This window comes from Bufo gargarizans, chromosome 2 (assembly GCF_014858855.1).
Source record: "Bufo gargarizans isolate SCDJY-AF-19 chromosome 2, ASM1485885v1, whole genome shotgun sequence".
Taxonomy (NCBI): Eukaryota; Metazoa; Chordata; class Amphibia; order Anura; family Bufonidae; genus Bufo; species Bufo gargarizans.
This window is the reverse complement of record NC_058081.1, coordinates 201,825,295-201,853,044: the sequence shown is the minus strand read 5'-3', so window position 1 is coordinate 201,853,044 and position 27,750 is coordinate 201,825,295. Positions and strand designations below refer to the sequence as shown.

Sequence of the window (27,750 nt, the reverse complement as noted above, 5' to 3'; positions counted from 1 at the left end):
CTTATATGTGTTATTCCTTAATCACTAATAACGTCTTACCCTCAGCTATCCTCCTTCTGTTAATAACTTATCATCATAGACCTTGCCCGCCCTAACTGTAAATAATTTTGCATCACCTTGTCCACACGGTCAGTCTGAACCCCAAAACGTCCTCCAAAACCTTTGGAGTGATCTGTGTAGAGAGACATAAAGCACCATTAATGGCAATGCTAAGTACACATCCATGACTGTTGACAGGTGGGTGGATAATAGGTGGGGTTATGGAATTTCCCACAGCAAACAAGTACTATCTAGGGTGTTGTCGCTTGTAGCTCTTCACAATCTTTATCTGTTCCTTGAAACCATGGTATATCGATCATTGAAAGAAACGGCTTGTAAATGTATGACAGCACCACTGCTTAAGTATGGATTTATAAATTGCATGTACTGTAATTGCCCTCCATAAGTTTTTATCTTGTATTACCCTATCCTACAGTAGATGCATTCTAGTATGCCAGATGAAACCTACCTCCAAAAGCTATCACATTTCAACACACCACATAGATGCAAGTAAAATGTACAAAACAGGTACACTGCAATAGTAGTAGCACATGGCAGAAAAGTTTCCAAATACATTTACACAGTCCTGGGGAAAAGGGGCCAAATCCTGACTGATGATATGGCAATATGACATATATGTCCACTCTATCTCCAATTAACAAATGATTAATAATTAGCTGGACATATATCAAATAAAACAATAACATGCAAGCAATAGGTCTTATGGTCATGCAGCTAAAAATGGACCTAAAAAATTAAAATGGATAGTCAATAGCCCAGACAAGAGTGATAAGTGTTGGTATTAGGGATCAAAAAATGGCGTACAAAAAGCGCTGGACTGTCCTGGATAAAAATCAATTGTGGTATTTTGTCCAATCGGATCTGATTGAGTATCAACTCTAAGAAAGGTATCAACTCTAAAGAAAAGATTCTTCTTTGTGTCAAACAACAAGAGTCGATGTTTTATAATAGGGACTGAGTTTTGTTCCCTTAAAGTATATAGTTGTTGTTGACTATAGTTCCATCAGAATGATCTTATGACAGTTCATTTAAAAATCTTGGTAAGTGACATGTTCTAATAAAAAATACTACGGTGACATTGCAGGTATATAAGAATGTTCAATTCAATCACTATTTAATAGTACGTTACCACTCTTCAGCAGTTGTTTGTTGTCTCGTACTAGCGATGTGTTGCTGCAGTCCCAGCTTGCCTCCTTACAGCTGTGCGCTCGGGTGGCGAATCGTGTTCCCCTCCGACAGACCACTTGGCGTTCCAGAGCGGGTTATTGGTCGGTGGTGTAGTAGCAGTCTGTTCCTATGGCACTTGTAAATCAGCTGGATTTTGTGAACAAGGAGAGTCGGGTAGTAGCAGCCAAACTATAGAAATAAGCAATGTTGGAATCTTTAGTTGTATCTCGCCAGATACGGCTTGTTGGCTATTGTATATCCCCAATATATTGGATACCCACTGAGGAAGGAGCACGTGCTGCGAAACGTGTTTGGGAATATACAATAGCCAACAAGCCGTATCTGGCGATATACAACTAAAGATTCCAACATTGCTTATTTCTACAGTTTGGCTGCTACTACCCGACTCTCCTTGTTCCCAAAAACCAGCTGATTTACAAGTGCCATAGGAACAGACTGCTACTACACCACCGACCAATAACCAACTCTGCTCTGAACCACGTAGGATGCCGCGTGGTCTGTCGGAGGGGAACGCGATTCGCCACCCGAGCGCACAGCTGTAAGGAGACAAGCCGGGACTGCAGCAACACATCGCTAGTATGAGGCAACAAACAACTGCTGAAGAGTGGTAACGTACTATTAAACAGCGATTGAATTGAACATTCTTATATACCTGCAATGTCACCTTAGTATTTTTTATTAGAACATGTCACTTACCAAGATTTTTAAATTAACTGTCATAAAGATCATTCTGATGGAACTATAGTCAACAACAACTATATACTTTAAGGGAACAAAACTCAGTCCCTATTATAAAACATCGACTCTTGTTGTTTGACACAAAGAAGATTCTTTTCTTTAGAGTTGATACCTTTCTTAGAGTTGATACTCAATCAGATCCGATTGAACAAAATACCACAATAGATTTTTATCCAGGACAGTCCAGCGCTTTTTGTACGCCATTTTTTTGGTCCCTGGGCTATTGACTATCCATTGAATTTTTTAGGTCCATTTTGAGCTGCATGACCTTAAGATCTATTGATTGCATGTTATTGTTTTATTTTATATATGTCCATCTAATTATTAATCATTTGTTAATTGGAGATATATGTCATATTGCCATATCTTCAGATTTTAGATTCTGTTTACCATTTTATTTTATATAGGGATTTGTTAATATATTTTTTATATGAATAAATATTATTTTACTATGAAATATTTATTTTGATTTTGTCCATACTACATCAGTCAATAGAGTGCCATCAATTTTTTCTATATCATAACATATTTCCATTCATCAAGCGGTGGGTACGCCTGGGATAGCGCACTGATTTTGATTTGGATTCACTCAAATCCTGACTGATGGCAAACCATTCTTGCCTAATCAGTGCCATCCCCTTTTTTAAGGTATGACCACAGGTTCTCAATGGGATTCAGACTTGGTGTGTTTCCAGGGAACACTGACATAAATAAAGAATGGTGTTACAGACAATGACTGTAACAGTCGTGCCAACCAACACATTTGGCTTTAGGCTAAACCTATGGGTGTTATCCTGGTTCCCTGGTTTTCACCCTTTAACCACTATACAAGGATCTGGTCTTCACTGCAGGGAATTCACCAGGCTGCTACCTCTTGGAGCAGCTTCCATGTGGTTGGCTACTGACCCATGGAGTTAGAGACACTAGTGCAAAGCAGTAAAGGATAAGGCAAAACTCAGTCAGTAACAGGCAGATTTCAGGGCAGGCAGTTTGTGCGAACGTGTGAAAAGGTCATGGCAGGCAGCAAAGGATCAGTACGCTGAACAGGCATGGGATAGATCAGGCAGCAGAGGGTCAGAATCCGGGAATCAGGCAGAAGTTGGTACACAGGCAGACAAGTGGATTATAGCAGTATCTAGCTAGCTAGTAAAAACCTCAGATCACGTTTTTCCTGTCCGTTTAACGCATACAAAAAACGTATACAGTGGCATCCTTTCACCATTGTAAAAAAAAAGTATACGGTTTTTTTTTTTTTACCGGACTGTAAAGGATACAAGAATGTGGTGTGCTGCTTTTTTGTATCTTTTTTTCCTAACAGGTACATCAAACGGCGGCATAAAACGTGATTTGAACCCACCCTAAGGCCCCTTTCACACAAGCGAGTTTTTTGCGCGGGTGCAATACGTGACGTGAACGCATAGCACCCGCACTGAATCCTAACCCATTCATTTCAATGTGGCTGTGTACATGAGCATTGTTTTTCACGCATCAGTTCTGCGTTTGCGTGAAAATAGCAGCATGTTCTATATTCTGCGTTTTTCATGCAGCCCTGGCTCCATGGAAGCGAATGGGGCTGCGTGAAAAACGCATTGCATCCGCAAGCAAGTGCGGGTGCGATGCGTTTTTCACTGATGGTTGCTAAGAGATGTTGTTTGTAAACCTTCAGTTTTTTTATCACGAGCATGAAAAACGCATCAAAATGCATTGCACACGCGCGAGAAAAACTGAACAACTGAGCGCAATCGCAGACAAAACTGACTGAACTTGCTTGCAAAATAGTGCGAGTTTCACTGAACGCATCCTGAATGCATCCGGACCGAATCCGGACCGAATCCGTCAAGCTCGTGTGAAAGAGGCCTAACCCTGGGTTCACACCTGAGCGTTCTGAAAGGAGCGCTCTGTATGCGCGATTGTACGGGCGTTTACAATCGCGCATACAGAGACAAGCGAACGCCCATTGTCGCGCGTTCCCGAAAGTCTATGTACGGGAACGCGCGACAAAACGCTCCAAAGAAGCTCAAGAACGTTTTTGAGCGTAGGGCGTTTTTCAGCGTGTTTAAACGCGCTGTAAAACGCTCAAGTGTGAACCAGGGCCATAGGGAAGCATTGGTTTTCATGTGTTGAGCGTTTTACAGCGCGTTTGAACGCGCTGTAAAACGCTCAGGTGTGAACCCAGTGTTAGGGACAAATAGCACAGAAAATATAGCAGAGCTGATTGGCACATTAGTCAAGCAGCTGCACTCAGAGCAAAAGGGGAATTAACCCTTGGAGAACTGCAGGGTGAAGTCCAATGAATAATATCCCTAATTAAAGATGAGCGAATTGACTTTGGATGCATTATCGGAAGTCGATTTGCATAAAACTTCATTTTAATACTGTACGGAGCGGGCGCTTGTGTAGTAATTTCAGAAATGAATTTCTACTGTAAAAGACCTTTGTATCGAACTCGGGTTCAGTTCCAAGTGGTATCTTGGAACCAAACCCAAGTTTGGTACAAAGGTTTTTACAGTAGAAATTAATTTGCGAAGTTATTACACAAAGTCTCGGCTTTTAAAAGCAGTATTCAGTTCAAGAAAAATTTGTGCATCACATGGAGAGTGTTTCCCAGCCCAAACATGCTCATGTGAAATCAGACTAAGGGCGCATTCACAAAATTGCGCTGTGTTTTGCAGTCCGCAAATTGTGTATTTGCAAAACACGGGTGCAGCCCATGTGCATTTCACAATTTGCGGAACGGAACAGGCGGTCCATTAAAGAAATGCCTATTGTCCGTGGATTGCGGACAAGAATAGGACACGCTCTATATTTTTTGCGGCCCGCGGAACAGAACAATGGATGTGGACAGCATACTGTGTGCTGTCCACATCTTTTGTGGCCTCATTTTAGATGAGTGGGTCTGCACCCATTCAGCAAAATTGTGAAACGGATGCGGACCCATTCATGCGCTCGTGTGTATGAGCTCTAAGACTGATGTCACACATAGGCACATAGGGTTGTTATGTTTTGTTTTTTTACTGGGGGTTGCGTTTTGGGGGTATTTTTATAGCTTTTTTGTTGTTTGTTGCTAAAACTATAAGAATTAGTAAATGCAGGACAATCTTTTATTTTTTTTCAGTGATGTTTTTTTCACCTTAAAGCTTGTTTTTCAGCTTTTTTTAACTATGCTTTTTTTTCCCCCCCATATAGCTCTCCAGACAATCACTGGAGGTACATACTTTCCTTTTTAAACAGGCGTACACAAAATGACAGGTGCTAAAACACATTATATGGGCAAAAACACACAAAAAAAAACGTTTCTCATAGCAACCAATCAGATTTCACCTTTTATTTTTCACACCTCCTTTGGAAAATGAAAGGTGGAATCTGATTGGTTGCTATGGGCAACTAAGCCAGTTCTACTTTACACCAGTTATATATCCACCCTTATATAGATTTTACTCACCTTGCTGTGATGAATGCTTTTCCGTTTGACCCTTATAATCATAACCAACTGCAGACTAAAGCAGAATGACATGTCACTTCTAAGAACCACTACTATGGTTAGTAGTACTAGCATCATTACTTCTAATTACAATAATAAAATTAAAATACCAATGATATATCTGCACAAACATGAATGAACACCTGTCTCCCATCATGAATGAACACTTAAACATGAACACCCGTCTTATGAGGCGGCCACAGTTATGGATATCGGGCTGCATTATTCTGTATCCGTAACTCTCGCCACCCTGGACATTATTTTGATCTCAGCTATGAATGATAATACCTTTAAAATAATAGCACAATGGACATCTGTAAGTTTTTCACCTAATAAAAAGGAAGTTAAAATGGAAATTCCAGGATGATACACTGTGTTATGGCTTATGAAATGCGAGAGGCTTAGGGATTCAAAGAACCCCAAAGTAAGAAGTAACCATCTTACGTCATTGACTTGGCATAATACAATGTATTATTTTCTTGTTGCTGGTGTTCCTTTAAAGGGGTTGTCCGCTTTTTTATCAGCTCGTATGAGCGCTGCCTTCTCTTCACTGTTTACCTGCTCACAGTCGCAATCGCAGCGTCGACCAGTGTAATTACAACTCTGCTGTCCCCAATCACGTCAATGGGATGGCTCTGTCCTTTTCACTTGTACACTAATTACACCTGCAAGCAGATATACAGTAAAGGCAGTGCTTGTATGAGCGCTGTGATCTCTTCAAGGAGATGAACGGTGGAGGGGGTTAGGGAGTCCCCCCATCCTCACCGATCTGATAATGATGACCTACCCTGAGGATATAAAAAAGCAGACAACCCCTTTAGGCCTTATGCACACGACTGTTATCCACAATATATGGACACCTTCTGTGGGCAGTCTGCATTTTTTTCACTCCCCTTACTAGAAAGGACTATTCTTGTCTGCAATACAGACAAAATAGGACATGTTCTATAATTTGTAAAATAGACACACTAATGCAGACTCATAGAAATGAAAAGGGTCTGTGTGCAACTGAAACAGCCGTCTGCAGATGAGGTGCTGGCTTACTTAATATCCAAGTCATGTCTCAAGGCCTGTTTAAAGGGTTGAACATTGACTTAAAGGATAGCTGCCTTACATCTGGTGGCATGGCAGGTGGAGCTTGCACAGAGATCAAGGAGAGATTGTACCCCCCAAATCCTGACTTAGGCCTCTCACCCAGTTAAGCCACTACTCTCTGGTCTGCACTAATGAGGGGCACCACCTGGAAACAGCTGTCTGCAGATGAGATGCTGGCTTACTAAATATACGAGTCATGTCTCAAAGCCTATTTAAAAGTGTTGAAAATTTACTTATAGGATATCTGCCTTATATCTAGTGGCATTAGAGGCAGAGTTTGTTAAGAGCTCATGTGCATCCCTTTCTTACTTGTGTATGGGTTTCTGCTGATTCTCCTGCCATGTCAAATGTAGGGGAAAGTACTATCAGGTGTGTTGGACTTCAACATGTCCAATCCATAGTCCCCTCAGGAGATAAGCTGCTGACATAGGCGCTTGGCAGCAGTTCATTCCCCTGACCCTGTTTTAAATGCATGCATGCTCAGGACGGTAGCTGGGCAGAATAGCATTCTGTTGACAGCTAATAAAAGTGCATGGGCACTTTAAGGTCAATTTCATGGGAGCCAATTAACCTATCAGTTTCTGAAGCGTAGGAGGAACATCAAGCATAGATGAGGAAAACATAAAAATGCAGATGTTGCTTTGCTCACATTTGAACATAGGAACCCACTGGTTAAAGTCAACAATGCCAACCTCTAGTCTGCCAATTAATATGCTTGAAATCAAGAAGCCTTTTTACCTTGTAACTTGAGGACAATTGACGCTTAACTCACAGAGGTTGTACGGTATACCGCTTTATTGACTGTGTAATAGTACTACCAATGTGGCGTGTAATTCTCCTATTCTGTTAATGTACACAGGCCTAAAGATTTCCTATCAAGCAGCTGAACCCTCCGATAATGACTCAGTACTAAAACGCAAACCAATGAACATATGCATATATTTTGCTAAACAAACTAGAGAACAGCTATACACCATATTTTACAACTTTTTCAAAAGATGGCTCATAATAACAGAAGGATATATAATCTTCAGCACATATGGCTGTGTTCACATCAAGTTTTTATCCTACATTTAACATATACATGGCGTCTGTCACCATGGGGTTCTATTGTGAAAAAAATTAAATAATAATTATATACCGTATATAATATATTCACTGTATATGTCTTTTTTTGCTGAATGTGAACAGCCTCTAATAGTTATTGCGAATTGTATAATTCTGATATCCTAGTTATACTATTTCCTTCCTAAGAAGGTTCAATATGATTTATTGAGACAATGGGGCTGAATTACTAATACTTAGTGTAAACAGGTGTTTTTAGACGCCGGTCTTTATAGAGCCCTAAGCTGGCGGTAATTCCACCGGAGTTATTTAGAGGCCTCTTTAAAACTTCGACGGATCCTCCGCCAGTTCTAAATGTAAGACAGCTTCCTTGCGGTCTTACAATTAGACCTTTTTCTACGCCTAGAGCAGGCGTAGAAAATGGTAAATGAGAAGGACCTTCCGGCCCGTCCCCTTCCCACTCCATGCCTACAACTTTAGACCTTGTGTGAGTGGGGAAAAGTCGCAGATTGAGGCACAACTAACCGTTGCGCCACAATCTGTACCTGAAATATGCCTAATATAGGCATATTTAAGCTTAATAAATGACACCCTTAGACTAGAAAATGGAAAGATGCAAGAAACAAGAAACTGATCACAGCATCTGATGTTGGATGATAAATCTTGCGCACCTTTAGTCTAAAGTTGAATTTACACGGGGCAATAGTTGGGCTGAATGTTGGGAAAGAACGTTGGTACCTACGCTCATTCCTGATCATTGGCCCATGTAAAGGTACCCCAGATCAATCTTTCATTGGGTGAAATCACTGTTTCTGCAAAAGTTCAATGTGTCAGTTCATAGAGGTAAACCCATAAAAGCCATATCACCATGACAAGTATACGCCGTTCTCGGTCTTCTATTTAGAGCAGTTCTTTGCTGTAGCGGAATCTATAAAAACATGTTACTTTGCCATATTTTTACTTACCTTATCACATCTCTCCTTCTGGACACCGTATTTCCCACCAAAACCTTTAGCTGCATCCGTCTGAGAGGCATGCTTCACCACATCTGACCTGTAATCATGCCCCAGTGCAGTCTGAAACACAAAGTTATGAGAGGTAATCATGGAAACGCTCATGAAACTGTAGTCCTGGAGATAAGGGCTTTGAACCACATATAATACCTAATAAAGGGATTTGCTCTATTAATTCTGCACTATAACCTAAAAAGAAATTGCACTCCTTTACTGCTTGGCTGGCCATAAATAATAGAGTGACAACCCAGCTGTCTTGCACACCCTTTGTGTTTGTACTTTTATACCTAGCGGGACAAATCATGGTGATGGCACCAGGCCCTTTGATTACATCATGTTCCCTCCATGGTGATGTATCCGCCTGTATGGACTAGCTGCTCAATCTCATACCAGATGTCCAACTAAAGGTCCCTTTAGATTTTTGGATAATTGATGCAATCATGCAACAAGTGAACAACAAGGATCAGCAGGAATTTGAATTGAGGAAAGGGGAGTGAGGACCCAGTCTTACACATTTCATAAGCATTAATGTTATGTAATTTTAAGAAATTATCTAAACCATTTTTAAATCTGTCCACTGTTCCTGCTGTGACCATGTCCTGAGGAAGTCTATTCCACAGCTTCACAGTTCTTACAGTAAAGAAGCTTTGACGCTTCTGGAGACGGAACTTTTTCTTCTCTAGTCGCAGGCAGTGCCCCTTGTCTTTTGAGGGCATTTTACATGGAACAGTTTTTCAATGTATTTTTTGTATGGCCCATTTATATATTTGTATAGGTTAATCATGTCCCCCCTTAGACGTCTCTTCTCAAGACTAAATAAATGTAATTATTTTAATCTTTCTTCATAACTAAGACCCTCCACGTCCCTTATTAGTTTAGGCCTGAGCTGCAATACCAAGTACAGCCACTATGCAATGTCGCTGGGCTTGGTGTCCCGTAAGAAGGCCACAACACTCACTGGAGGACCACAGACTCTTCAAACATCTGATTGGCGGGGGTGCCAGGTGTCCAACCACCATTGATCAGATACTGATGACCTATCCTGAGGAGAGGTCATTGATATTGTACTCCCAGAAAATCCCTTTAGTAATACAGTATAATGTATATTGTATGTATAGTATATATTAGAAGTGGCATATAACACTAACTCCCTTATTGGAAGAATTACCCTTAAACATCAATGGTAAACTGTGGACATATACGGTAAGTGATCAGTTTAAAACTTAACATTTAATACACATAATATAGAAAATTTGGTCCCATGATGATTGGATACAATTGTAGAAAATAAAAGGAGCAGTGCGGTGGTACACCTACGGAGAACAGGTGCAATCAACCAGAACCCAAAAACAGACAATGGTGCTCGGCGGCACTCAAATTAAACCCGGTGGTCCTACCGCTTAGATGAGAAGCTCCTTGGATTCACGACCGCCCGTCCAGTGCTGATAGATATACACACCGTTTGGTGACGGCAGACGTGTGCATCAGGGTGTAGGAATGCTAGGAGAGCTGGCCCTAATATCACCCTCGGGCCCTACAATGGCCTAAATGGCGTGACCACGGTATTCCGCGATCAGCCAATGCAGGAACCTACCCCTGGAATTGGTGCGCCCTAATAAGCCCTCAGCTGCCTAGTCCCTACACGCATGTTTCGCAAACATAGAAGAGTGAATGACTCATCAGGGGAAACATGGAGCCTGGGCTGAGACTGTGCAGGGAGCGCTGACAGATGTCATCAGCGGACACTACACAGAGGCAAAGTTCAGACCACAGTCCAGATAAAAGGAAAATGTGGCCAAACCTAATAACCAGTGAGAAGGACAAACTGATACTCGTCCTAGCCACTGCTAAACACTAATGGCGCATGGGCTGATGTAGCCTGGGGAAGCGCTCAAAACCGCCACCTTTTAAACCAGGACCGAGCCTCAGAAAGAGGCTTGGTCAGGACACTCCCACCCATGATAGACAGTGCGATGCGCGCGCGCATGCGCGAAAAAAAGAGAAAAAAAAAAAACGCGCGCATGCGCGAAAAAACTGATCGCACAATGGGGGGAGGTCTCTTCAGCAGACGCCTGTGAGCATGGTTACGTCACCGCGCCCGATCCCATTTGTTTATATGAGACCACACGGCAGTTGCCAGGCGACCGGGACGCTACTCCCTGACACCGCCGGAAAACGCAGCTACAGGTTAAGTAGCTGTGCAAACATGAATAAGGCATTTAGGCAAACATGATAATTAAAAGAATCCTGGCTAGGATGACAGTATATGAACACCCAGAAACAGAAGGAGGGAAAATGAGGAAAAAACTATACAAATAAAAATAGGAGGACAGAGAGGAGGCAAATGGCATAACAATAAGTTAAATGAGGGATATATCGAGGCCATATAGATCAATAAGTCCAAAAATGGGGGGACCAGTATAGATTGCCTAAATAAAACAGCTATAATTAAGCTGTTCATTTAGGCCGGTAGGTGAGACCGTGCCTAAAATATAGATCCAGCGGGATTCTCTCTGGAGTAAAACACGGTCCCAATCACCCCCACGAATTGGATGCGCCACCTTCTCGATTCCCATTGCTCTCAGACAGCCAGGGTTGCCCTGATGGCAATCATGGACATGTCTGGAGATAACGGTGTCCCTCTGATTGGCAATGTCGCCAAGGTGCTCGCCTAGGCGTCTGCGTAGTTCACGCCTCGTTTTGCCCACATACTCCAAATTGCACTCGCAGGTAATTTTATAAATCACACCTTGCGTTTTGCAATTAATGATGTCTTTGATCGGAAAGGACTTATTGAGGTTAGAGCTAAAAAAAGATTTCCCTGTTTAGATAATTTTACACGCTACGCAGCCGCTGCACCTGAAGCAACCCACAGGCAAGCGGTCGAGCCAAGTACCCTGCCTGGATGGTGGAGTAAAATGGCTGTGTACCAGGAGATCCTTTAAATTGCTACCCCTTCGAAATGTTACTTGGGGGTAGTCGTGAATGATGTCCCTGATGTCCGGGTCCATCATTAAAATTGGCCAATGTTTGCCCAGGATCCCACGCATTCTATCGGCACAGCCATCAAAAGTGGCTAAAAGTCGGATCTTCTGGTCACCGGCTGATTTAGCCTTAGGTACCAGGAGGTCCGACCTAGCCGTGTCGACCGCTCTATGATAGGCCTGCTGAAGCACATCGTCCGGGTAACCCCTGTTCAGAAAGCGTACCCTTAGGTCGTTCGCCTTTTTTCTGAAGTCTGGTCCCTCGGAGCAGTTCCGCCTAAGACGCAGATACTGGCCACATGGAATACCCCTTTTGAGGGGGGTGGGGTGGCTACTGCTCCAGTGTAGGACTGAATTAGTAGAGGTAGGCTTTCTGAAAATGGTTGTCGAAAGTTCATCGGACCCCTTTCTGAAGATGGAAATATCAAGAAAGGACAGACTGTTGGGGTCAGATTCAAATGTGAATCTAAGGCCTATACTGTTTTGATTAAGCTTGGATACCAAACTAGAGAATGATGACTGAGAATCGTTCCAGATGATAAAGACGTCGTCGATGTAACGTGCCCACAGAGCTATGGGCACGGTACTCGACGACATCTCCTCAGAGAAAACACAGGTTGCCTCCCACCAGCCCAGGAGCAGGTTGGCGTAGGCCGGCGCACAAGAACAGCCCATCGCCGTGCCCCTGAGCTGGTGGTAAAGCTTGTTAACAAAATGAAAAAAATTATGGGTCAAAAGATACTCAAGAAGTCTCAGCACAAATTCATTGTGCCGAGAAAACTGACAGCCCCTCATACTCAGGAAATAACTTACTGCTTTGAGACCCGCTGCATGGGGAATAGAGGAATAAAGTGCCTCAACATCAATACTCCCCAGAATCGCATGGGGTTCAATGTTAACGCCGTCAAGTCTCTTAAGTAGGTCCATGGTGTCCCTGACATAGGATGGCAGGGACACCACAAAGGGCATAAGGACTTTGTCGATATAAATACCCAGGTTTTGACTGATACAGCCGACCCCCGAGACGATAGGTCTCCCTTTAAGGGGAGTTGTCCCCTTATGGACCTTTGGTAGGCTGTAGAATGTGGCATTTACTGGATATTTAGGGTATAAGAAGTCCAATTCCTCTGCGGAGATCAATTTTTGGGTTTTAGCATCCTGCAGGATATCCCTTAGTTCTACTAGATAAGAGTCTGTCGGGTTGGATGGCAAAACCTCATAGGTGTTTCTGTCCCGAAGAATATGCTCACACATATTTCGATAGTCAGTAGTGTCCATAATCACTGTGTTGCCTCCTTTGTCCGAAGGCTTCACAGTGATTGTGGTATCATTCTTGAGGGCCGTGATAGCCTCCCATTCCTCCCTGGTACAGTTGTTATTCAGGGGGGTGGATGTCACTTTTTTAAGGTCTGCTGATACAAGCTGGAGGAACACATCCAAGCATGAAATGTCGCTGGTAGGGGGCATCTTGGTGCTCTTATTCCTGAGGGTCGTAAAAGGACCCACACCAGTAATACCACCATCCAGTTCCTCCAGACCGTGTAGCAACCTAACATCCGGTAAAAGGCTTAAGGGAATCCCTAATTCCTGACACTGCCGTTCGTCCATGTGTTTAAAAAAACTTCCGCCATCTAAGTTTCCTAATGAAAAGATGTAAATCCTTAGTCCACGTAAAGGCGTCAAAACGGCGTGTGGGGACAAAGGATAAACCCTTACTAAGCACGGCCATCTCTATAGTGCTCAGTGTTCTCTGAGACAGATTAATTACTTCGGGCCCTGTTGGTCCCGAGTCCTTGACCTGGTTCTCAACGGATAAGAAATGGCTTGATCTAAAAAACCTTGGGGTTGTCCTCTACCTCTACCTCTACCTCCTCTCCCCTTCCCCCCCTATATGTATTTTTCCGTCTGGTTGATGTGCCTGGTTGTTCTCGTTCACTGTCAGAGTAATCGGTCTCCGTAGTGGACAAATCGGAGACCACCTCCCTGACCGTGACTTTGTCTCTGAGAACAGAGTAGGCCTTATTCTCCTTGAACTCGGCAAGATCTTTAGTGAACTGCCGGTGTTTTCTCTCCCGGAGATAGAATTGATATTTTTCAATAGAGGCCTGCAACTGTTTCTCTTTGTTACCAAAGTCAGGGTCCTGGGTAAAGGTTTTAGTGATGTCAATTTGGGCTTTCAGTTTCTCCCCCAGGCCCTCGAGATTAATTTTTTCCTCCTCAAGCAACAGAGTCATAAATTGGAGGGAGTTAGCGGTGGCTAATTGTTCCCAGCGGTTGCCAAAGCCAGGGCTCCTCTGTTTATTAACAGGGGTAAGTGAGATTCTTAAGCCCCTGGGAACAATGCCATGTTTTATATAATTGTCCAAGCTTTGAACCTCCCACCAGCTAGATAGATGTTCCTTATATAGTCTACTTAACTCCTTAAAAGCTGTTTTGAAAGAAGGAATAAATTTCTTTTGCACATACGATTTGTCTGAGAAGACTTCCCTCGCCTCATCAAGCCAAGTGTCCGTATTAAGGCCAACCGTCAGAAAACCTGCAATGCCAAGGCTTACAACAACAATTATTACAACAATATAGATAATCTAATAGAGACCACCTGAATCAATTGAAAATATACGGTAAGTGATCAGTTTAAAACTTAACATTTAATACACATAATATAGAAAATTTGGTCCCATGATGATTGGATACAATTGTAGAAAATAAAAGGAGCAGTGCGGTGGTACACCTACGGAGAACAGGTGCAATCAACCAGAACCCAAAAACAGACAATGGTGCTCGGCGGCACTCAAATTAAACCCGGTGGTCCTACCGCTTAGATGAGAAGCTCCTTGGATTCACGACCGCCCGTCCAGTGCTGATAGATATACACACCGTTTGGTGACGGCAGACGTGTGCATCAGGGTGTAGGAATGCTAGGATAGCTGGCCCTAATATCACCCTCGGGCCCTACAATGGCCTAAATGGCGTGACCACGGTATTCCGCGATCAGCCAATGCAGGAACCTACCCCTGGAATTGGTGCGCCCTAATAAGCCCTCAGCTGCCTAGTCCCTACACGCATGTTTCGCAAACATAGAAGAGTGAATGACTCATCAGGGGAAACACGGAGCCTGGGCTGAGACTGTGCAGGGAGCGCTGACAGATGTCATCAGCGGACACTGCACAGAGGCAAAGTTCAGACCACAGTCCAGATAAAAGGAAAATGTGGCCAAACCTAATAACCAGTGAGAAGGACAAACTGATACTCGTCCTAGCCACTGCTAAACACTAATGGCGCATGGGCTGATGTAGCCTGGGGAAGCGCTCAAAACCGCCACCTTTTAAACCAGGACCGAGCCTCAGAAAGAGGCTTGGTCAGGACACTCCCACCCATGATAGACAGTGCGATGCGCGCGCGCATGCGCGAAAAAACACGCGCATGCGCGAAAAAAAGAGAAAGAAAAAAACGCGCGCATGCGCGAAAAAACGGATCGCACAATGGGGGGAGGTCTCTTCAGCAGACGCCTGTGAGCATGGTTACGTCACCGCGCCCGATCCCATTTGTTTATACGAGACCACACGGCAGTTGCCAGGCGACCGGGACGCTACTCCCTGACACCGCCGGAAAACGCAGCTACAGGTTAAGTAGCTGTGCAAACATGAATAAGGCATTTAGGCAAACATGATAATCAAAAGAATCCTGGCTAGGATGACAGTATACGAACACCCAGAAACAGAAGGAGGGAAAATGAGGAAAAAACTATACAAATAAAAATAGGAGGACAGAGAGGAGGCAAATGGCATAACAATAAGTTAAATGAGGGATATATCGAGGCCATATAGATCAATAAGTCCAAAAATGGGGGGACCAGTATAGATTGCCTAAATAAAACAGCTATAATTAAGCTGTTCATTTAGGCCGGTAGGTGAGACCGTGCCTAAAATATAGATCCAGCGGGATTCTCTCTGGAGTAAAACACGGTCCCAATCACCCCCACGAATTGGATGCGCCACCTTCTCGATTCCCATTGCTCTCAGACAGCCAGGGTTGCCCTGATGGCAATCATGGACATGTCTGGAGATAACGGTGTCCCTCTGATTGGCAATGTCGCCAAGGTGCTCGCCTAGGCGTCTGCGTAGTTCACGCCTCGTTTTGCCCACATACTCCAAATTGCACTCGCAGGTAATTTTGGACTTATTGATCTATATGGCCTCGATATATCCCTCATTTAACTTATTGTTATGCCATTTGCCTCCTCTCTGTCCTCCTATTTTTATTTGTATAGTTTTTTCCTCATTTTCCCTCCTTCTGTTTCTGGGTGTTCGTATACTGTCATCCTAGCCAGGATTCTTTTGATTATCATGTTTGCCTAAATGCCTTATTCATGTTTGCACAGCTACTTAACCTGTAGCTGCGTTTTCCGGCGGTGTCAGGGAGTAGCGACCCGGTCGCCTGGCAACTGCCGTGTGGTCTCGTATAAACAAATGGGATCGGGCGCGGTGACGTAACCATGCTCACAGGCGTCTGCTGAAGAGACCTCCCCCCATTGTGCGATCCGTTTTTTCGCGCATGCGCGCGTTGTTTTTTTTTTTCTCTTTTTTTCGCGCATGCGCGCGTTTTTTCGCGCATGCGCGCGCGCATCGCACTGTCTATCATGGGTGGGAGTGTCCTGACCAAGCCTCTTTCTGAGGCTCGGTCCTGGTTTAAAAGGTGGCGGTTTTGAGCGCTTCCCCAGGCTACATCAGCCCATGCGCCATTAGTGTTTAGCAGTGGCTAGGACGAGTATCAGTTTGTCCTTCTCACTGGTTATTAGGTTTGGCCACATTTTCCTTTTATCTGGACTGTGGTCTGAACTTTGCCTCTGTGTAGTGTCCGCTGATGACATCTGTCAGCGCTCCCTGCACAGTCTCAGCCCAGGCTCCGTGTTTCCCCTGATGAGTCATTCACTCTTCTATGTTTGCGAAACATGCGTGTAGGGACTAGGCAGCTGAGGGCTTATTAGGGCGCACCAATTCCAGGGGTAGGTTCCTGCATTGGCTGATCGCGGAATACCGTGGTCACGCCATTTAGGCCATTGTAGGGCCCGAGGGTGATATTAGGGCCAGCTATCCTAGCATTCCTACACCCTGATGCACACGTCTGCCGTCACCAAACGGTGTGTATATCTATCAGCACCGGGCGGTCGTGAATCCAAGGAGCTTCTCATCTAAGCGGTAGGACCACCGGGTTTAATTTGAGTGCCGCCGAGCACCATTGTCTGTTTTTGGGTTCTGGTTGATTGCACCTGTTCTCCGTAGGTGTACCACCGCACTGCTCCTTTTATTTTCTACAATTGTATCCAATCATCATGGGACCAAATTTTCTATATTATGTGTATTAAATGTTAAGTTTTAAACTGATCACTTACCGTATATTTTCAATTGATTCAGGTGGTCTCTATTAGATTATCTATATTGTTGTAATAATTAAACTGTGGACATGCTTAATGTGTGTCGCCAATCTGGTCAATGGTATTGGCAGCTAGTACCCCCTGCCATTGGTGGTACATGCCACTTCCAGCACCTGATTGTCAGTGTTACTTGGCTATTTCAGGATTGTGCCTCATGGAAGAGGGGTCACTTGGCGTTATAATACCTGGTGGTCTAATATGATGACATTACTGAACCAGTGAGGTGACTGACATTTGGCTCTACTGCAGACACATCCAGTTTTCCAAAGCAGTTGCCCAGACTGGCTGCTAATTACTCGGGAATGACTGATGGGGAGGTGGAGAGGACATCAGGGTACTGTCATCTCCGAGGGCCTGGTGGTAGGTCTTGTGGTACTGTTTATGCCAGATTATCAGGAAACCTCTTTATATGAGAGGAATCCATTGCATACTAGGCCATGGTGAGCCAATGTCAGTAAACCACAGCTGTCTCGCAATAACCTAAGCAGAGTACATGCTAGTCAAGCATCTAACAATATAAGTATATTACATAATCACTGTTTAGGCCATTCTGTGTAGGGTCATCTTAAGCCCACTAAAGGTGAGCATTTACTGTAGCGCTTTGCTGTGTGCCTCCATTTAAAACCTATTAGAACTATTTCAAGGAAATGTAAGCTGGTTTTAATGCAGCTCAGAAAGTGCTTTATGCTTGGCAAGAATCCTCATGACATTGGATCACTGAGGAAAACTATTCAGGATGTGTGTAGATGGTGAATATACTACCAGAGGGGGCGAGAGAGTATATAATGTATATTACCTTGTCCATCCTGTCTCTCTCTGTTCCAAATTGTCCACCATATCCATACGATGCTTTGGGGCCTTGCTCAAATTCTTTTTTCTTCAGTTGCTCGTGCTCTTTAGATACATTGCTTCTTAATTCCTTTATGCTTTTTGTAAAACGGGAGATAATCTGTATAATCTCACAGTTTATGAACTTTTATTATTCTGTTACTAAGTTATTAACACACTGTAGTGCAGGGTATTACATTTTTTTGCTGGATTAAAAGAATTGTACTAATTCTACTAAATCCTTGACTTGTGTTCTCCACCCTTTCCGGCCCATAATAAAATCTCAGCTACTGTGCAGTTTAAGGCCTCATGCACACGACCGTTGTGTGTTTTCGTAAATTGTGGATCCGCAAAACACAGATGGTGTCCGTGTGCGTTCCGCAATTTGTGGAACGGCACGGACAGCCATTGATATAACTGCCTATTCTTGTCCACAAAACGGACAAGAATAGGACAGGTTATATTTTTTTTTGCGGGCAACGGATACGGACAGCACACGGAGTGCTGTCCGCATCCTTTGCGGCCCCGTTGAAGTGAATGGGTCTGCATCCAAGCCGCAAAAACTACGGCTCGGATGCGGACCAAAACAACGGTCATGTGCATGAGGCCTTAGGATGGGTTCACATAATGTTTTGCCATCTGTTTAACGTATACATTGGGGGGGGGGGGGAGGATACTAAAGTGTAGCACTCCACACTTTAGTATCCTCCTGCAGAGTTCAGTAAAAAAGTATACGTTAATGTATACTTTTATTTTACAATGGAACTCTATGGTGAATGGATGCCACTGTATAGCACTAGTCTGAGGCATCCATTAACGTATATGTTTTTTGTATATGTTAAACGGATGGGAAAAACGTGATGTAAATCCTCCCTTAGATTCTCGTAGACTTGGCCGTTAGATTCAGATTTCTCCTTACTTTAGTTTCCGGGACAGCACTTAGCTGTGTGGTAACTACTGTCTGTCAGCCATTGTTCCAGTAATATCAAAGAAGGTAGGTAATGAAAATAATAGGGGTGATACAGAAATCAGCCAATATAGTGACATTTGAACTTCTTCAGGTAGACAGAGGCATACAGTGTCTAAAATTACTTCTTTGAGAGATTAAAGAGAGGCCTATACCATTTAACTTCCTATTATGAGAGGATATAATGACTCACTCTACATGCTGTGGACGACCAGATCCTTGTATGGTTTTTGCCCCCCACCGCTGCTCTTCTTCTGTTATATCATTCTGAGGAGGAAACATATACATAGGTAAACTATGTGGTCAAATAGGAATAGCCGTATCTATGACTACTATCTACACAGAAGTACAGAAGTTTACACTTTCTATCCAAAGAAAATACTAAGGTTTTATTAAAGTACTAGACATTATGCCCGTTACAAAAACGGGTGCTAGAATTGACCGGTGCGCAGAGCAATCATCACACCGTGAGCGGCCGGTGCTCGGGGTGTGGTCAGTGTGGACGGTGCGGATGGCGTGTGGGGGCTGTGTTTCTCGGTAACTGGTGGCACTGACTGATGGCTGAGACGGCCGGCACTGACTGATGGCTAAGACGGCTGGCTGATGGTGCTGAGACTGCTGACACTGGTACTGGTGGCAATCACTGATGGCTGAGATGGCTGGCACTGACTGGTGGTGCTGAGACTGCTGGCACTGTTACTGGTGGCAATCACTGATGGCTGAGATGGCTGGCACTGACTAGTGGTTCTGAGACCACTGGCAGCAACTGGTGGCTAATACTGATGGCAGCAGCAGCTGCTGTATCTGTGTCTGACAGGACTGTAATGACAGCGCTTCTGTTTATTGGCGGCGCTCAAACTGACACAGCACAACATAATAACAGCGCGCTGCTGTGGGCGGTCCGAGCGGCGTGTGGTGCGGCCGCAATTGTGGGCGGTACTGGTGGTGTGTAGGACAGTGCTGTTGCTGTGGGCGGTTCAGTAGGCCTGAGGTGCAATGTGTTTTTATTGCCCGCTGGCGCATTAATGTGGGCGGTCCAGGCGGCCGGCGCAATTGTGGGCGGTAACTGCGGCGTGTGGGGTGGCTTTGATGTTACAGCGCTGTTGCTGTGGGCGGTTCAGGAGGTCTGAGGTGCGCCGTGTTTCTATTGGCCGGCGGCGCGCTGATGTGGGAGGTGCGGACGGCTGTGTGGTGCGCTGCGATTCTAATGGCCATGCGTGTTTAAATTCGGCACACACGCACGGACACAGCGCCGGCACAGATGGATTTTATTAAATAGGATTGGGTCACACAATGTTATATTCTGGCAAGTTAAACCAGTCACAGACTTTATTTTTTTTTTTACAATTGAGTTCAAATTAGAAAATGGAGGTAAATAAATTGGAGTCCAATTAATGCCAGGTCAGAAAGAGACGTCCTATTACTTTTAACTATGCATCAAGGTTGGTACATTGAAAATGAAACCCTGGCTAATCATGAACTTCAACAGGGGTTTGGGAGAAAAAGAGATACAATTCTACAGTATACTAACTGCATGCAATAGACTTAGACTAGGAAGCCATGCCAGGGAACAATTTTACACTGTATCATTTTTTTTTTAAATGTTTTTTTGTTTCCTAGACTCTGTGCACATCAGGTTCAGGGTGTATGTTCAGTATATACAATACAGACCAAAAGTTTGGACACACCTTCTCATTCAAAGAGTTTTCTTTATTTTCATGACTATGAAAATTGTAGATTCACACTGAAGGCATCAAAACTATGAATTAACACATGTGGAATTATATACATAACAAAAAAGTGTGAAACAACAAAAAATATGTCATATTCTAGGTTCTTCAAAGTAGCCACCTTTTGCTTTGATTACTGCTTTGCACACTCTTGGCATTCTCTTGATGAGCTTCAAGAGGTAGTCATCTGAAATGGTTTTCACTTCACAGGTGTGCCCTGTCAGGTTTAATAAGTAGGATTTCTTGCCTTATAAATGGGGTTGGGACCATCAGTTGCGATGTGGAGAAGTCAGGTGGATACACAGCTATTTGACCATGAAGGAGAGTGATGGGGTGCTGCGCCAGATGACCTGGCCTCCACAGTTACCGGACCTGAACCCAATCGAGATGGTTTGGGGCGAGCTGGACCGCAGAGTGAAGGCAAAAGGGCCAACAAGTGCTAAGCATGTCTGGGAACTCCTTCAAGACTGTTGGAAGACCATTTCTGGTGACTACCTCTTAAAGCTCATCAAGAGAATGCCAAGAGTGTGCAAAGCAGTAATCAAAGCAAAAGGTGGCTACTTTGAAGAGCCTAGAATATGACATATTTTAAGTTGTTTCACACTTGTTTGTTATGTATATAATTCCACATGTGTTAATTCATAGTTGTGATGCCTTCATAGTCATGAAAATAAAGAAAACTCTTTGAATGAGAAGGTGTGTCCAAACTTTTGGGCTGTACTGTATGTCAGATGATTATCCCAATTTATACCTTGAATATTATCAACAAACTCCTATAGACTCAACAGATGCCCAAAACAATATTTTGCATGCACCTGGCAGCATATGTTGATATATGTTCATCTATATGGAAAATAATGGCCAACACAGAAACATTTATGCTGCATCTTATACTTTTTCAAACCTGGGGGACCTATGTCTGACTTTACATTTGGTGGATGTCACTTTCTCTGTAGATCTCTCTTTCAAAAGTCATTGCAAAAAAATAATAATAATAATAATGTACGCATACCATACAAAATGCAACACACATTGACGCCTGCATGTTTTTAACCAAGGTCAAAAGCCAATGGATGTCTATGGCAAAAAAACACCAAAAAACATGGTAGGCAAAACAATAAAAAAAAAATGTATGGCTTTCTGAGTGTTTTGCTGGCCGTTTTAACTGATCCGTTTTCCCATCTTTTGTTTCAGTAGTGTTTCCGGTTCGGATCCGTTTTTCCGTTCCGTTTTTCCATATGGCATATACAGTATACAGTAATTACATAAAAAAAATTGGTCTGGGCATAGAATTTCCAATAAATGGTTCCACAAAAACAAAACGAATACGGAAGACATACGGAGTACATTCCGTATGTGTTCAGTTTTTTTCTTGCGGACCCATTGACTTGAATGGAGTCACGGAATGTGATTTGCGGGCAATAATAGGACATGTTCTATCTTTTAACAGAACGAAAATACGGAAACGGAATGCATACGGAGTACATTCCATTTTTTTGCGGAACCATTGAAATGAATAGTCCCGTATACGGAACACAAAAAACGGCCCGTATACTGAACGCAAAAAACATTCGTGTGAACGAGCCCTAAGGCTAGTTTCACAGTAGCATTCAGAGATGGAGAGCCTGGTGGAGCTCTCTGGATCTGGCATTATCAGACGCTGCCTGAATGCCTGCCGGCCCCATTAACTATAATGGGGACTGGCGAAGATCCGGCTGTAACCTGGCAAATATGCCAAGAATCAGCCAGACAAGTAGCGCTGCAGGATCCAGAGAGCTCCAGCAGGCTGTTCCCTGCCAGAAGAGCCTGCCAGATCTATGAACGCTAGTGTGGAGAGGACACCTGAACAATTCTATTGACTTGTAATACCTGCTTTTGCAATGTATAGTAGGCAGATACGGTACCTGCTTATTTTTCAGTGGTTGCTATAAGTACATGGTTGCTATAAGTAATACAGTCATAAACTCACCACAAAATCTGGATCAGTTTCCCAGTCATCACCTCCTGCAACATCAGCCACTGTGACATTGTGTCCCGCAGACGCTTTCCACATCTATAGTATATAGAAATACATGGCTTCAGAGGTGAACGCTGTAGTCACAGAAGACTCCCAAAGACAACTGGCATTGCACACTAACACAATGCTATCTCAAAAAGAACTGAAACCAGAAAACATTGATTGCACATGTTAGGGTGGGTTCACACTAGCGTTATGGAGTCCGGAATCCATAAGACGGAAGGGCCGATCCGTTTTGCTGCCCATAGACTTGCATTATGACGGAATGCAAAACAGACGCCTTTAACAGGCATTCTGTTTGCTCTCCGTCCTAATAGAAGTCTTTGGGAATCAAAACAGATCCGTCTGGTTCCTGTTATGCAAGACGGAATACAAAGTCCTATCTACCGTCTAGTATAACGAGACCCAGACAGATTCGTTATGTTTTCCCATACACTTCTATTAGGACGGAGCAAAACGGAATACCTGTTAAAAGCTTCCATTTTGCATTCCATCCTATGGATTCCGTTATGTTCCGTTCCGCATTGCCCCCGCACTGAATCTGGACCCATTTATTTCAATGGGTCTGTGTACATGAGTGTTGTTTTACACGCATCGCTTGTTCGTTGCGTGAAAATCGCTGCATGTTCTATATTCTGCCATTTTCACGCAACGCTGGCCCCATAAAAGTGAATGGGGCTGCGTGAAAATCACATCCGCAAGCAAGTGCGGATGCGACGCGTCTTCACTGATGGTTGCTAAGAGATGTTGTTTGTAAACTTTCAGTTTTTTATCACACCCGTGCAAAACGCATTAAATCGAATTTCACCCGCGTGCAAAAAACGGAACAACTGAATGAGATCGCATATAAAACGGAATGAACTTGCTTGTGAAATCGCACATTTTTCGCATCCGCAACACATCCGGACTTAGGCTAGGTCTACATGATGACATTTGTCACGCAACATTTTGTTGCACTAATGTTGCGCGACAATTTTTATAATAGCAGTCTATGGTGTCGCACTGCAACATGCAACATGTTGCGACTGCGACGCAACAGTCGCAGAAAATCCATTCGAGATGGATTTTTCTGCGACTGTTGCGTCGCAGTTGCAGCATGTTGCAGTGCGACACCATAGACTGCCATTATAAAAATTGTAGCGCGACATTAGTGCAACAAAATGTTGCGCTACAAATGTTGCAGTGTAGTTGTGCACTTATTGTCGCGCGATAAATGTCGTCGTGTAGACCTAGCCTTATTCTGCTCACGCTCATCTGCAAGGGACCTTAGAGTTTCAGTGAGGAAAAAAGGTTAAAAGAACAGTGTATGTGTATTTATTGGAAGGATGAAGAGGGCAAGGAACTCTGGGACCTCTACATTAGGCTCCATTCACACGACTGTATTTTTGCTCACAAAATGAGCCCACAAGAAATGTGGGCAGCACACCGTGTGCTGTCCGCATCTGTATGTCCATTCCGCAGCTACGCAAAAAAGATAGAGCCTTTGTAAGGCTTCTGGCTGCCTTAAAAACCATCAGCACCCTGCAATCATATCAGGAGGAGCGAATAGGTTGAGAGAGGGACCCTCTCCCCCTGTAAACCCCTTAGATGTGGCAGTCATTATTGGGTTAATCTGCCAACATCAGCTATTTTACCGACACTGGCAGTTACACTAGGCCCCTGTAATAATTGAGCAAGCACAGCTCCTGTGCCCGCTTGGTCGGTGCACTGTACATGTCTGGCGGAACTTTCACTGTACGTACATGTACAGCACTCGCCATGAACGGGATAGCTATACAAAGTTGTTGTTTTTTTCTCGATGTAGCCCTTTCTCTTAATTCCAAAACCAAGAGATCCCCCCCACTTATGATTTGGGTAGAGCCTGCACACACTTTTATCTGACCCTGTCCTCAATATAAAAGCTGTCGCGATTACAATACGTGTATGTTCACATAGATTATTTCGCTGTGGATTTTAGTGCAGATTCAGCACCCAAAAACGGAGTCGAAAACGCTTGCAAATCATCTTTATTGATTTCAATGGGAAAATTGCTTGTTAGTTTAAATGATGCTGGGTTTTAAAAACTCGTAGTTTTAAAAACTGTGGCATGGAAAAAAGTGACATCTTCATTCTGCATCAAATCCCTACCCAAAGTTCAAAAACCGCATAAAAAACACTTTGGAATAAAAACTGCATCCAAAAAACCATGAAGAATCCTGCCGTTTTTATTTTTATTTTTTATTCAGTACACAAGTTAGGCTGGGTTCACACCTGAGCGTTTTACAGCGCGTTCCTACGCGCTGTAAAACGCTCAACAAGGAGAAACCAATGATTCCCTATGGGAATGGTTCACACTTGGGCGTTTTACAGCGCGTACGATCGTGCTGTAAAACGCCCGACGCTCCAAAAAGTACATGAGCGACTTTTGGGGCGTTTGTGGCCATAGGACACTGTAGTGAATCACACAAACGCGCGTCAAACGCGCGTTTACTATTACAAAAACGCGCATAAAAATGCGCGTCAAAAACGCGCGTAAAACGCGCGTTTGCGCAACGCTCAAGTGTGAACCCAGCCTTACTCTGTGTGAAGATACCCTGAAACAAACCCTGTGACTTCGGCAAGTACTGCATGCAATGCAGGAGGTAGGAGGAGGTTCTGACCAAGCACTCTTTCTCCTTATATAGCACAATCTGTATGAGCATGGGAAATTGGTTCATTCTAGCACCACAGGGTGCTCCTTTTTATGAACGGCATAGATTTTGTAAAGTCTTAATCGGTCTAAATGAACAGAGCCTCGTAATGATATTATATAGGAACAGATTCAGATTACTCTTTTTTTTTTTTTTATTCACCCTCCGTCCCCATAAAATGGTGTGAACCTGGCTTCATAGCAATAACTACCATTGTAGGAGAAAAGGCAGGTCTTTCCATAGCTACATACTGAGACATGGGGTTTTTACACCGGTCAGGAAGTGAGTCATCTGCTTCAGCCAAGAATCATCTTTAATTGAGCAAACGACTGTCAGGAAGGAACGTTGCTCGTCAGTGATCTCCTCCACAGTGATCGCTAATGCCATAGTTTGGCCCCATACTAAATCATTGTTTTCCGGCCGCAAAGGCTGTTTAGATGGCATGATCTGCAAATGATGATGTAGGTGTCTGCATGAAAGATCCAATTACCTGATGAATGAGTGTTTTGCTCGTTCACCAGGTAATCGGCAGCACTTTTACACTCTGAAAGTGGCCTAAAGATCAATGAGGCGTTCATATTTCCATGCAGTCCACGTGTAGAAGAGATTAAACATCAGATGTTAGCCCATAATAAAATAAAATAAAAAAAACCTGGTGGCTATGTCTATATCTATTACAGGGAAAGGAGGTGACAACCTGACTGCCATAAGTTATTTTCATGGTATTTAGCACCATGGATGGAGCCTGGAAGCTCCATTTTATTAGCAAGACCCTGGCAATATCGTATATATGGTCTGAGAGTATAAGCTGCTGAGCAGTGTTGAGTGAACTATCAAGTCCAGCGTACAAAGTTTGGGTTATCTAAGAATTCCGTTATGGATTCTGCTACCACGGATCATTACTTATGGTCTGTGGTAGCGGAATCCATAACGGAATTCTTAGATAACCCGAACCCAAACCTTGTATGCAGAACTTGAAAACAGAAATTCGCTCATCCCTACTGCTGAGCATTATCTGAACTATTGGTCTGTAAATTACATTTGTGTCCTGCATCCTTATCAAGTCATCTCCAAGGAGGCATCTAAGATTTCATTGAATTTCTTATGATACGATCCCCCCAGTATCTCTAATAGTTAATATGTAGTCTTAAGTTACATTTACATGGCTGCAGATGACCAGGAGTGCGGGTAACGTCTTAATAAGACTGTAGGGTCCTTATGTTTATTAAAACACTAGAATACATAAAATCATACACTTTATCTTCCGATGTCAAAGTGCCCAGCCCCTCCTAAATATATTGTGTAACCCCACACATGCTATGACATACAAGTGATAGTAACAGGGATACAGGCTGACAATTACTTACTGTGTTTACTTGCTTTTTTGTATGAAATCTTCTTTTTTTTAGTATGCAGTATTTAAGCTTCTTTCTTTTTTATGCTATGTACCGTAGATGGCAATTGTTCCGTCTTTATAGATTTCCTGCTGTCATAGTTCCTCTCTTACGTGAAGTGCCTGTAAAAATTCACTTCCTCCTTTGTGGTTTATTTTTGCAGAGTTAAAATTTTCAATGCTTACCCCATATATTTTTAACTTGAATTTTGAGCACAGATTATTTAAAGGTGTTGTGTGAGTTGCAGGCGTTTTATGGGCAAACTGCAAGCTGACTGATGAAATATTAATACAATTTAAACTCTCCTTCCGGAGTCCCGTCCAATTCAGAGCTGCCACTCGGTCCTTTCAGGTGGGTGCAGCCGAGATATATATGTGGTCATTTATCTAACTAGTGTAAAGTAGAACCAATCAGATCCTACCTTTCATTTTCCAAAGGAGCTATCAAAAATTAAAGGTGTAATCTGATTGGTTGCTATGGCCAACTAAGCCAGTTCTACTTTACACCAGTTTGATAAATGACCCCAATAGTTTAGACTGCATTGATAATGAGCTGTATAACACTTTTTTGCAAACCAAATAGAACAGTCACAGTAACAAATCTGCCCTGTCTAAATGTAACCTAAAGGGTTCAATACCTTCTACTGCTCCTTCTCTATAAAAGAAAAATTACCCAAGGCCACAGTTTAGCCTTTCAGACAGTTTCAAATACTGTTTAAGCATACACTACTCACAAAAAGGTAGGGATATTTGGCTTTCAGGCAGTGTCGGACTGGGATGCCTGGGGCCCACCAGTAAAATTCATTTTAGGGGCCCAATATAAAACTACATGCAAATACTAACCACCTATACAGTGGCAGCAGCAGCAAGATGCTGCAATATAATTATAGGGGCCCTTGCAGTGACTTTCAGAGGGCAGGTCCCTGGGGAGAGAGGACATGGCTAACCTGACTCCATACTTAAGTCATCTCAGCCACCCAATGTGTCTATAAACTGGGTACTTTGTTAAATAATGTGCCCCGGTTTTCATATCAACATAGGCTGATTGAGATGCTCTATGCTGCCTCTCTAGTTCTGTCAGTCTACTG

General features: G+C 43.4%; 1 protein-coding gene across 1 annotated transcript in view; it reads right to left on the bottom strand.

The window, feature by feature from the left end:
* LOC122927753 (src substrate cortactin-like) overlaps positions 1 to 26,789 on the bottom strand; it is a 65,420-nt gene extending 38,631 nt beyond the window's left edge. Inside the window, exons 1-7 of the mRNA XM_044279899.1 lie at positions 26,637 to 26,789; positions 22,553 to 22,636; positions 19,047 to 19,120; positions 17,855 to 17,984; positions 8,593 to 8,703; positions 5,429 to 5,483; positions 117 to 172 (exon numbers count right to left, since the gene is read on the bottom strand). Coding sequence (XP_044135834.1) covers positions 117 to 172; positions 5,429 to 5,483; positions 8,593 to 8,703; positions 17,855 to 17,984; positions 19,047 to 19,120; positions 22,553 to 22,636 — 510 coding nt within the window. The 5' untranslated portion in view covers positions 26,637 to 26,789. The remainder of the gene's footprint in view (positions 1 to 116; positions 173 to 5,428; positions 5,484 to 8,592; positions 8,704 to 17,854; positions 17,985 to 19,046; positions 19,121 to 22,552; positions 22,637 to 26,636) is intronic.
* Positions 26,790 to 27,750: the final 961 nt, after the last annotated feature.